Raw genomic sequence first — 12168 nt, forward strand, 5'->3', positions numbered from 1 at the left:
TTTTGGCCATGTCAGGCCCTCTTCTGGGTGCTTCAGTGAGCACACCAACCAGTGGTATCTGTGGCACCAGAGCACTGAATTGTTAGTACTATCAATTGGAGCCATGGTTATGCCCTCATCCAACTCCCATCTTTCTCTTTGGTGTGCAATACTGGTCTCCTTTCTTCCCTCCAACACAATAGCAGCACTGGCCATGGGCTGCCTCCTGCACAGATCTGCTGGGGGCGCTCTGTGTCCTCTACTCCCACGACTCACTTATGCAAGGCAAGAACAATAGAACGACATGCTTGCAAAGTTTCCGTGTTATAAAAGGTATTCTTTTCAGGGGGCAGGATCCTTAGCTAGTAGCTGGAAAAGGCAAACCTGCTCACTATGAAAACTAATTTTCAAATAAATAATTCGCCTAGGAACTACAGAGGCTGTTGATCATATTGTGTCAGCAGCGAGACAAATATAACAGCATGTGGATGGTTTTTCCTTATCTCCTTAATGAAGCAACTTGAAATAAACATTTGAAAATAACAAATTACATCTGTTGTGACCCAGTTTAAGAACACTGCTCCAGTCACATTGAGAATGCGATATTATTTTTAAATAGCACAGAGATTGGTCTGTACATTACATTCATTAATAATCATTAAAAAAAAATTTTTTTTTTAGAACGGCACAATAGGCTTGCATTAGAAAATTCTCTTAACTGAAATTCAGCTGTCATGGAATCCATTACATGAGTTTAACATCACCATGAATAAATAAAACAACATGGGAAAATGAGGGAGAGGACGTTGCATTCCACAGGCAGATATTTACCATCTCTATTGCTGGATTTTCCTTCGGTTCATGGGGAAGGGATAGCTCAGTGGTTTGAGCATTGGCCTCCTAAACCAAGGGTTGTGAGTTCAATCCTTGAGGGGGCCACTTGGGGATCTGGGACAAAATCAGTACTTGGTCCTGCTAGTGAAGGCAGGGGCCTGGACTCGATGACCTTTCAAGGTCCCTTCCAGTTCTAGGAGATGGGATATCTCCATTAATTTCAAAAATGTTCCCAGATCCATTCATGATTTTATCAAACAAGGAATCATGAAAAATTGAGCAGAATTTCATTCAGCCCAGAGGTCTCCTACAAAACATGTCTGGTCTGGAAGTGAAAAGTGATCAAACATGCTCTAGTCACATACCTGCCCCATCATGGTCTCCTTATACTGTTTTTTCTGTGTTACTTTGATTGGAGGCAGTTTTGTCACAGCGGACACCAAAAAATTCATTAGAATGTCCTCACAATTGGCCAGTTGGTCCACCATATTCTTCAGGCTGGCAGGCAGGTAATGAGTGTACAGGTAGTGATAATATCTAGAAAGCCAACAACAGGGGCATTAATGCAAGTCTTTGCCTTACTGGGGCTTATGGACACCACAGGATTTCAATCCCAGTTGAGGCCATAACTCACTGTGCCCCCATGGGCACATCATGGGACCTTTGTTGCCTCATCCATCAAACCAGAAAAGTGGGGAGAAAAAAGCAGAATGATACGATGAACTAAGCTATTAGGGATACAAAAATTAAAAACTCCACTGGGCCTTTCACAATTAGTGGGAGAGAAATAGGGTTGACTTTAAATCTTAAGCAAGATAATGCAAGACTAGAATTCAGACGAGCCCACGTGCATTGTCGTAGCCAAGGTGTGTAACTGTAAGGAAGAGCATGTGGAAGCAAGAAAATTTAGCAGGTGTGGTTGGAGAGAAAATGGAATGTGGCCTAATAAGGCTTTCACAACTGCAGTTCAGATGATTCTGTTGTGGACCTAACTAAATCTAGATCCCTCTTTAACCGGTGCCTACTTCCTCCTTTGTGGGGAGTGGATCAGATACAGCAGTATAATTTGACTTTATTAAAAGCTAAGAGAGGCCTCCTATCTACCCCTGCTCTACTGAAGTGGTAATAATGTGAATTCTCGCCACTATACGGTGCCTGAACTGCAAGGGGTCACTGCACTAAAGATTCAAGCGTGGGTGGAAGAGTTAGCAGGTCTACCGGCCAGGACAGTCAGCTACCACAAACCCATAGTCAGTCTGGCACCAACCTTCACTCCTTTGCACTACAGGCCATTTGGCCCAGGAGTTTAATAAATTTGGGGCTTCTTTGAAGTGCATAATTCCTGGTGTTAAAAAGAGCAGTTAGACTGCCTCAAAATACAAGTGACTTCAAAAGAGATCCAGGGAACACAGTTATTATTACCAGATCCCCAGAGCGAAACTGGGAATTTAAATCATTACCCTATAAACAGAGGAGAGCTTCATCTATTCTCTACCTATGTTTCCAATAGGATTCTCCCCCCCACCCCTTTTTTTTTTGGAGGGGAGACAAGAGTTCCTTTTTTGGGGAGAGGGAATGATAAGATTTTCATTCCTTCTTTCAGTCAGGAACAAATTTATTCACCACCTTTAATAAAATAAATAAATAAAAATAAAATAATAATAATAAAGACAAAGATGCTTTGGTTTCTTACTTGTGGTAAATAGCAGCTCCTGTCAATACCATGGAATAGTCATTAGTCCATTTGGATGTATAGCCCCATCTCTCCTTAGTATTATCCCAAAAGTGACTGCGAGCAGGGTACCCTACAATCCTCTCTGGAAAACTCTGCCATACTGTAAAGGCAAAATCCACCTGCAGGCAAAGACACATGCCAAATGAATAATCAAACTGTTTCAGTAATTGTCAACAAAACAAAATATTATCTTGCCACTAATTCATAATTCAAAATCTTGGAACTGTTGCAAAACATTAATTCGGTGTATTCATCAGTAAATTAAAGCGATTGCTTGACATTTTGCCCTATAATTATGCACATTTTAATTTTTTCTGTTAAAGGAAGTCTTGAGCACTGCAGCATTACATTAACATTTTGCAGATATGCCCTTTACAATTCAAACCTTTTCAAATAGAATCGTATATGGGTGTGCATTTATACTTCTATGCCAGGGATGGTCAAACTTACTGACCCTCCAAGCCGCATATGACAATCTTCAGAAGTTCGAGAGCCGGGGTGCCACTGCCAGGGCTCGGGGCTTCAGCCCTGCCACAAGGTGTTGGGGCTAGGGGCTTCTGCCCTGCAGAGTTGGGGGGTCTCGGGGCTTCAGACCCGTGGGAGGCATCTGCTGGGGCTCGGGGCTTCAGCCCCACTCCCGCTGAAGCCCCAAGACCCCCTTCCCTGCTGCCATAAGTGCTGGAACTAGGAGTTGAAGTGGTTTCAATTATATACAGGGTTTACAGTTTGGTTTAATGACTCTCAGCACCCCAACTATAAAAATTATTCCAGCACCCCTGCCTGCTGGGCAGAAGCTCCTAGCCCCACCACGCCGCTGCAGGGCAGAAGCCCCGAGCTCCCCCAAACAATCTGCTAGGCTGAGAATGGAGAGGGCATGGAGGGCTTCAAGAGCCTCACTTTAACTGTAAAAGAGCCACAGCTTGGCCACCCTGTTCTATGCCATTGCATATCGCCTCATCCTGCACCTTTAAGCATCTCAACTATACTCTGTGCATGAATTCAATGTTATTAACCTGAAGCATTTTAAAATCATACGTCAGGTCCTCCAAAAACAATGAGATTCGCTCAAAAATCATGTTTTTTTTTTTTAAATAATAAATATGGGGTTCTATCTATTTTCCTTCTGGTTTTTCTGCTTTTAGGATACACTTGGGTCATGTTTTTAAGTTTTTCTTTGCAGCCATGACGGGCAAAAACTTACTAAAAATAGATGAGATTCTCATGTAGTTAACATGACTCCAGGAACTGGGGCTTTCTGAAAAATACTTTATCAGCAGCCTCATGATAACATTGTGAGAGCTGGCAACACTGCTAATTTCTCTTTAATATTCCCGCCTCTGAGCACAAAAAAAAAAAAAAAAAAAAAAAGGGTTGCAGGAGGTTAGGAAGCCCATCAAGAAGAAGAAGGGGAGCAAAAGTCAACTATAAATACCTGGGCCAAAATCATGCAAACCTACTGAGAGCTACACCTCAGTTCCACACTAAAACCATTAATCTGCACTGATGCCTGAAGTTCAACCTAGACTCAGACAAAACTTTGCTCAAAAAACCTCTCAATGAACCTTTCAGCAAACATGACCAGAGTTTCAGGTTTGTGGTGTTAAGGAGTCACACATATTTCAGCTTTAATACAGTAACACTTCTGTTAGAACAGTTACATTTCCGTGTAATTATTGCCAGAGCTTTTTCATTTACAAATTAGTGTGTGAGAGAGAAGAGACACAAACATATTGGAACATGCAGTTAGAGGCATATTCTATTCTTTCATGTTATTTGAAGGAACTTGAACCAAATGGAAAGCCAATGCAGCTAAAGTTGTTAATTCTTGTGATAATGATTTGGATGAGATCTGAACTAACACATCAAAGTACTAAAGTTGATCTTAAGGACCTTTCCTGTAAAACCTGACATCTGTTTTCTTTAGATGAGTTTGAGAATCTCAGGTTAAGAAAAATAAGAATAAACCATCTATATCTACAAATACCTACTACTACTAATAACCCAGCTAATGCCCTCACTCATGTATTGTTTAAATATCTGTCCTTGTAATGGAAAGAAGCATTAAAACAAGCTGAGATCCCTAGGAGAAGACGAGTCACAGTTTATCCCCTTAAAACACTCCTTGTCCTAGATAATTTTAAGCAGCATTACCACTCAGCTGATCAGCAGGAAAAGCAACCAGTCACTTCAATCCCCGTATCATTTCCAACCCATACTGATTTCTAATTGCTTCCCATATAAATATCCCTCCAAGCAGCACTTTTGGGCTGCTACCCTTGGAAATGAAAACAATAGAAATTAGGCTTCATTTCATTATGAATGAAAAACCTTTATTAACACTAGAGCAAAGAGTGGAAAACGTGTCTGGTGAATATTCATTCACACTTGAAATGTCAGCTTGACCGTGCTTGTGAATTTTTTGTTTGCTTTCCCTAGGATGAACGTTGGGGAAAAGTGGATTTTAAGTACAAATGTTAGCTGAAAGGGAATTCTGAACTCAACAATTCAACTATGTTTGAAATGCAGTTTAGGTTTATTTACATAAGCCATCCAATCAGGGAACAGAAGCAATATCAAGGCCCCGATCCTGAAAAGAAAAGCATGCAGTAAACTCCTGCCCCCACGTGCAGTCCCACTGAAGTGAATGGGGCTCTACCTAGGCTCAGTGGCCTACCCACATATTTCCCATTGCAGGACAGGGGCCCAACTGACGTATGGCGCTAACACACGCAGACACACACATTATTCTGAATACACCTCTACCCCGATATAACGCGACCCGATATAACATGAATTAGGATATAACGCGGTAAAGCAGTGCTCCGTGGGGCGGGGCTGCGCACTCTGGCAGATCAAAGCAAGTTTCACCTATAACGCAGTAAGATTTTTTGGCTCCTGAGGACAGCGTTATATCGAGGTAGAGGTGTATTTGCAGCAAATTATTCAGAGCAGTGAAAATGCTGCGAAGAAATTAACAAATCGTTTCACAAAACAAGCAAACATTAAAATTCTGCCACCTCTTTAACATAAAAAGGGGCCAAACTCAGTGAAAAACTGTTGCACATTATTTGCCTTGCGTAACCCAAAAAAGGTGCAATGACTAGGATTACAACCACTAAAACGGGTGTATGTGGTGGAGGGAAGTGATGGGAATAACAAAGTGGGCTGCTGGAGTACCTTGCAGGAGACTCTGGGTAAAATCCTGGCCCCAAACAAAATCAGAGTTTTGCCATTGACTTCAAAAGGGCTAGGATTTCACCTTGTCTTGAGCAACAATCTTGAGCCGTGGGCCAGTGCAAGGAGTCTTCCTTGGAGAACGCTGGACTTTGTCCATGTTATCTCACAGAGGTGGCGTTCTTCCCATTCTGGCAGGAATGGCCCAGGTGTGGCCTGAGGGCGGCCAATGCTGCCCTCTTCTATAATACAGAGTGCAGCACATGGGGACTACAGTGGACCTCCCCATGGATCAGCTGAACGGCTGAATGCTGGGACTAGTAGTTCCACACTGGCAAGGAGACTCTCTGAGGTAAATTATGTGTAGTCTGAGGGTTTATAGCAAGCTGTCAATGCAGCACTCAGTCTGGCAAAACTTGGGCATCCCTGCCTGTAATGGCATCATCTAAAGAGCTACGACTACTGACAATAGTAAGAGCAGCACTGTGAGGGAAAGTGGGGAGAAAGAAATGGTTCTGGATGTGATGAAGGAGGGGGAAAAGAAAAGAAGATTGAAAAGAAAATCAAGTCTCCAAGCTTTTCAATAGCCACCATTAATAATGTATTTCCGATATATTGTACTTCTATATAAACAGTCATTAGTCTCCTCTGTGGTTTTCAGGACAAGCTTCCAGAAATCAATACTCATCCCAGTTGTAAAAATTGGTTTTCTACAGAAACTTTCCTTTCTCTGCTTTTTTTTTTTTTTTTAGTGCAATCTTGCTCCGGGCACAAATGCCGGAATGTCTCAACCATCATGTATCTCCAGCTCTACGGTACAGTGATACAGTTAGCGCATGTGTGTAGGAGAAAAATCAAAACACTTGTACCCAGGCAGAAATACTGTCTTTGAAGCAGAAATAATGTCCCATTGTTGAAGCTAATGTGTGGGAAAGGGAGGAACCATGATCAGCACAGTGGAAATACAATGCTAAAACAGACTGTTGTTAGCTGTCCACACCCACCTATGTTACTAAAATGATAAAGAAGGGAAGAACCACATGCTAACGATGCCAATTAACCATGAAAAAATCCTCTCCTGCTGGCAGGTGGCGGCAAGATTTTTGAGACAAATGCAATACATTAAACCTGGGGTGTGAGCGGGAAATATTATAAGACACACACGCTCTGGCAAACAGGTCGTAAGAAGAAGGGTGGGCATCAGGCTGGAAAAGCCGCAGAAATTTCAAGAGGATGGGTCTTACCTCGGTGGTTGAAAGCACGGTGTCCTCGTCAAGGCTTAGCACAGCATCTGTGACTATGTTGTCATAAGGTAGGAAGCGACTGCTCATAACCTGTGGGTTTCAAAAAGAGAGGGGAGAGGGAAATCACTTGAGACACTCATTTCCAAGAGAAGGGGAAAATAACCCTTCTGCATATTCTATTTTACTCTTCATTCTTATTTCATCCGTGGCACATCGTACATCTTTATCTGATAGGAAGGATTTCTCAGCTCAAGGGTGAAAGGCTGTCATTTTCCATCAGCCCAGCAGTCAGCTTATACCTTGTACCTGAGGAATTAATTTCTGAGCAGATCTGTCTCTCTTGAGCAGGCTGCCTTCCTCCAAAACCCAAACTGTAACTGCATCTGCTGAGAATTAGACAGATGTAGGGTTCTTCATGGCTGACACCTGTCTGGCAGTTAGAGTTGTCCCTCACCTCCCCCCACCCCACTGTGTGAAAGTAATATAAAATGAAGTGCTCAGAGAGACCTTGCACCTTTGATAGGGCCATTCTGTTGGCAAGCTAATGACCCCACCTTGCATCCCAGGCCTTGTCTACACACGCAAGTTGTACTGATTTAACTGTATAGTTATAGTATAGTTGAAATGGTACGGCCCTCCATGTGTGGACGCAATTATAATGGTATAAAAGTGTTTATACAGGTATAGCTATTCCTGTATGGGAAGGAGAGAATAATCTATAGAGGTAACAAGGCATTTTTATACAGGTATAACTGCATCCACAGTAGGCATTATACTGGTATAAAATTGGTGTGTAGACCATGTTTTTTATGCTAACCTGGGATATGTCTCAGTGTAATGGGAACTAGATGCGGGGGGGGGGGGGGGGGGGGAGGAGGGGGAGGGGAAAGAAGATGACAATAAAAAAGGGGAATCTATTTAGGTAATTTTTGGTCTGCATTACCAATGGGATCGAAGCTTTTTTTGAGTACTAAAAAATGGATATTAGAACACTACACATGCATTCTTTCCCCCCGCCCCCTCCTTTTCCAGCCTGTAGGAACAATTGCTTGATTAGTTTATAGATTTTGTGTGTGTGTGTGTGTGTGTGTGTGTGTGTGTGTGAGTGTGAGTGAGAGAGAGTGTATATTGTATGTGCCTAACTCTAACAGATACCCGTGGGGCCTATCTCTTTATTATACTTTGGCAACACTTGTACAGCTAGTCATGCCAACAAAGCATTATTGAATCGCACTGTGTGTGAAGAAATCATTGAATGAAAACTAAGATGAAGAGATGAGTTTTGCAATTAGCTCTGAAAACACATAGTGAGCTCATGTGGAAGTGAGTTCCACAGTCCTGGGCTAGTTCCTGTGAAAGCTCGGTCTTCTACACAACTGTCATTGTTCGGGTGGAACTTAGCTGTCATGTGAGGTCATGACTGTGGAAGAAGGGACAGTCTGGTAGGTAGCCATAGTTATTCCTGTGGAGGGATACCAATAACAGAACTGAGGTCAAACTTGGCTCTGTGTTCAATGGGAAACCAGTACAGAAAGTAAAAGAGATAAGATTGGTTTCCATAGCGGATTTCTAATTGGCACTAATATATGAAGAAAAATAATTCAGTGAGGAGGGGGGAAAATAATCCCATGCAATTAAACACTTACACTGTTCTTATAGTGAAAGAACAGAAGTAGAAGTCAGGAAATCAGAGTTCTGTTCCTGCCTCCTTTACACACCTACTATGTGAGCATGGGCTAGCCATTAATTTTTATCTGTATCCAAGTTGTGCCAACTGTAAAATGGGTGCAATAATGCGTCTCTGTTTCACAGTAGTGTTATGAGGCTTGAAGTGCTTTGGGATCCTTGGATGGAAGGCCCTAGAGAAATGCCAACTATGAAAAGTAAGTCCTTTGTTAGATCTTTGGAGTACACTGAGCAGCTCAGCAAGACTTGTGAAAACAAACAGCTTTTCTGTTTCAAAAGCCATTTGGTACGTGATGTGATATTAGAAAGGAGAGACTGTCCACCATAAACACTCCTTTGGGAACTTGGGAGATAGGTTTGTAAATTAAACAGCTTCTTCATATGCTTAGAATTGGCCCAGGTGGTCTCCCCATACCCCGCCTCCCAGTCCCAGGCAATTCACAAAGTATGAAAATAGAGAGGAAAAAAGCCCAGAATGTTCGCAATGCTCAGAAATCCCCAAGCAGCAGCAGCAGCCTCTCTTAGCCATGCAGCAATTCTCTTGACCCTGTTTACATGTCCAGTGACTAAGGCAGAACTATTAGCTGTCAGCTTAGCGGTGCCCTGACTTTCCTCTTGTTAAGCCTACTGGGGAAAAGAGCGAAGACAAGGTGTAAAAATTCACAATAGGATTTTACAGCTAAAGCAGCTAAAACATCACACTGTGAATTCAGAGGGAGAGAAAGATGATAAAAATCACAGACTGGCCCAACTCAGATGCCTCGGCTCTGACTTCCAGCATTGGCATTAGAGAGAGATGATGAAGAATGGGCCTGATTCTCTACTCCATGCCAATGCACTGGGTCGATTATTGGCACGCGTGCAAAGCAGGCAAAAAATGCCACTATTACCACTTGGTAGCATTTTACCCCCACTTTGCACTCGTGCCAATGACTACGCACAGGGGAGGGCAACAGAGTACCTGGCCCAATGGCAGAATTTTTTCTCTCCCCCTTTGCTGTCTTCTCTTGACCATTCAACTGTGTTTGGATCCCACTGGGTTCCCAGGCTGTGCATATCTCCCCACCCTCTCCTTGTGAGCACCTTAATGTCCTTGCTGACAGCTATACAAGCAATAAAAGCAGCTCTTTCGCACAAGCTGGTGGAGAACACACTTGCCAGTTTTGCTGGAAGCCTAATTTCCAAATCTGAACACAGATGAAGGGTCCTCAAATCCTGCGTCAGAACACTCAGACTAGCATTTGGGTGCATTATTAATTTAATGCTCCTGCCTGCTCACAGGCATGCAAGATTAGCACCTCCTCTCTAGGTGGCCACATTTGAAAATTTGGTCCTTATGCCACTCTCAGACTCGCAGTATTGATTGCCCCCTTGATCAATAGCTGACATGTGATGAAAGGACAAACTTCATGCACTGAACCTTCATTAGAATGATGAGTCTGCAATCACATTGGTACAAAAGGCAGAGGTAAAGGAAGGGGCATCATCCACCTGGTCACCATAAAACATTTGCCAGCTGGAGAAGTAAGTACCCAGTCCCACTGCACCATACTTGCAATCTTTGACTGTTTTTCTCTCCGCCTACCTTGCTCTCCCCTTCGATGACTATGACAGGCACAGGAGTGGCAGGCCAGCGGTGTTTGGCTGGGAGGGGTTTATCACAATTCCATAAAACAATGATCTGAAAGGAAGATTGACCTTCGGTGTTAGACACACATGGGTACATTTACGTCTGTGGAGTTCAAGCCTGGAGGACCCTGAGCACCAAATGGATTCAGTTTAGGAGTTTCAAAAAAGACGACACGATCAAATTAATATCCAGTTGGCATAAAAATAACATCCCCCAGCTACTCACCCACCCTGACAATAAATTCTACATCCCCTCAGTCAAATACCATCTGAACAGAAAACCAGAGAGTCTCTAGCCTTACTCAGGAGGGTGTCACTGGTTTACTTGGGCACTTGATAAAGTCTAAAGCACTCATGGACTCTTCAAAGTAGAGGGCAGTCCTACTGCCTTCTTGAGATAGTATCACCAGGCAGTGAGAAGTCCAAATGCTGCTGAGATAAAGGGAGGTAAGGCAGTCAATAGTCCTTTAGGCCTATTGATCCTTTTGTTATTTATATCATACATATGCCCTACTCGTAAAGCACAGCTGTTATTTTACCTCTCTTCCCAAAATAAATCAGAGTTGTGATCATCTGTTTTCCACTTTTATTAAAGTTCAGAGTTTTTATTCCCCACACATGCTGGTTAAGGTCTCTGATTATAGCGATCTCAGAGACAATGAGGATCGAAGTTTAAACCAGGGAATTGGAAACGAGAAGGAGGAGTGACAAGACCTGGGTTTTTGTTTCTGTGATGGCTTTGGCTCAAAAGTGATTGACAGTCAAACAGCAGGGCTCACCTGTGCACAGTACTGGGACTTGGCTACAGCAACCAGGAGTTTCAGCACAGGCTGAGATTGGGATACCAAGGGAGTTACTGCATGGATAACGGCAGTGAACTTGGAGGGGGGTTTGAGACCTGAAATGAAAAATGGATGAAAGTTGAATATAGACCAAGCTGCCTTGTGTAGTATAAATCAAAGAAGTCAGAGATGGAAAAAGACCATTTAAGAACAAAGGAAATGCCATGTTGGATCAGACCATCTCATCCAGTATCCTGTCGCTGCAGTGCCAGATGCTCCAGAAGAGGGTGCACTCCCCAGCTCTCTGAATGCTCTGTCCATATTACAATCTCTGCTTTTACGTCTTTTCCTCTGATTCCCTCCTGGATGTCCTGCAATCTGGGTTTCTCCCCTTTTGCTCCACAGAAACTACCCTTGCCAAGTTCATCAGTTAAGTTCTCCTGGCCAAGTCTAAGGGCTTTTTCCCTCATCTTCATGCTTCCTGATTTCTCTGTTGCCACTGAAACGACTAATCACCCCCTCCCCCTTGGACTTCCTGATAGATGCTGGCTTCTTGGTGCTCTCTTCCTGCCTCTCCAATAGTTCCGTCAACATCTCCAATGGTACTTCTTTCTCCCCTCTGTTTCAGCATCCCTCAGAGTCACGTCCTTTGTCCTCTCCTTTTTCCTCTACATCCTACCCAAGGGCGACTTCATCCACACACAAAGCTTCAACGATCATCTCTGAGTTGATGACTAACTATTCTGCCTGCCCGTTGAGGAACAATCCCCCTCCATCCATACTTGAGAGTCTGCAAGTTTCAGTGATATATGATTCCAGTCATCCTTCAAGCAGCTCATATACTGGTGGCATATGGTAGATCCTACCTGCTTCCTCCCTTCACTACTGCTGCAAATACCATTCTCCTTTCACCTCACCCAGGCCCACAACCTTGGTGGCACGGTCATTTTTCTCCTCCCTAACTGGAAGTGTTGTTGAATCCTCTTAGTTCTTCTTCCACAACAACTCAACATCCAAATTTTCCTTTTACAATATAACAGTGGTTCTTTGAGTAGCCTGTCAGACCTATGCTGCTGGCACCAGAGTTGGAACCCTGGTAAGCACT

General features: G+C 43.2%; 1 protein-coding gene across 1 annotated transcript in view; it reads right to left on the reverse strand.

Moving 5' to 3' along the window:
* EXT1 (exostosin glycosyltransferase 1) overlaps positions 1–12168 on the reverse strand; it is a 244711-nt gene that overhangs the window by 3630 nt on the left and 228913 nt on the right. The window contains exons 6-10 of the mRNA XM_024208589.3: positions 11061–11179; positions 10238–10333; positions 6967–7056; positions 2507–2667; positions 1179–1350 (exon numbers count right to left, since the gene is read on the reverse strand). Of these exons, the coding sequence (XP_024064357.1) occupies positions 1179–1350; positions 2507–2667; positions 6967–7056; positions 10238–10333; positions 11061–11179 (638 nt within the window). The remainder of the gene's footprint in view (positions 1–1178; positions 1351–2506; positions 2668–6966; positions 7057–10237; positions 10334–11060; positions 11180–12168) is intronic.

The sequence above is a fragment of the Terrapene carolina genome, unplaced genomic scaffold (genome assembly GCF_002925995.2).
Source record: "Terrapene carolina triunguis isolate 2854851 unplaced genomic scaffold, T_m_triunguis-2.0 Scaffold58, whole genome shotgun sequence".
In the NCBI taxonomy this organism is placed as follows: Eukaryota; Metazoa; Chordata; order Testudines; family Emydidae; genus Terrapene; species Terrapene triunguis.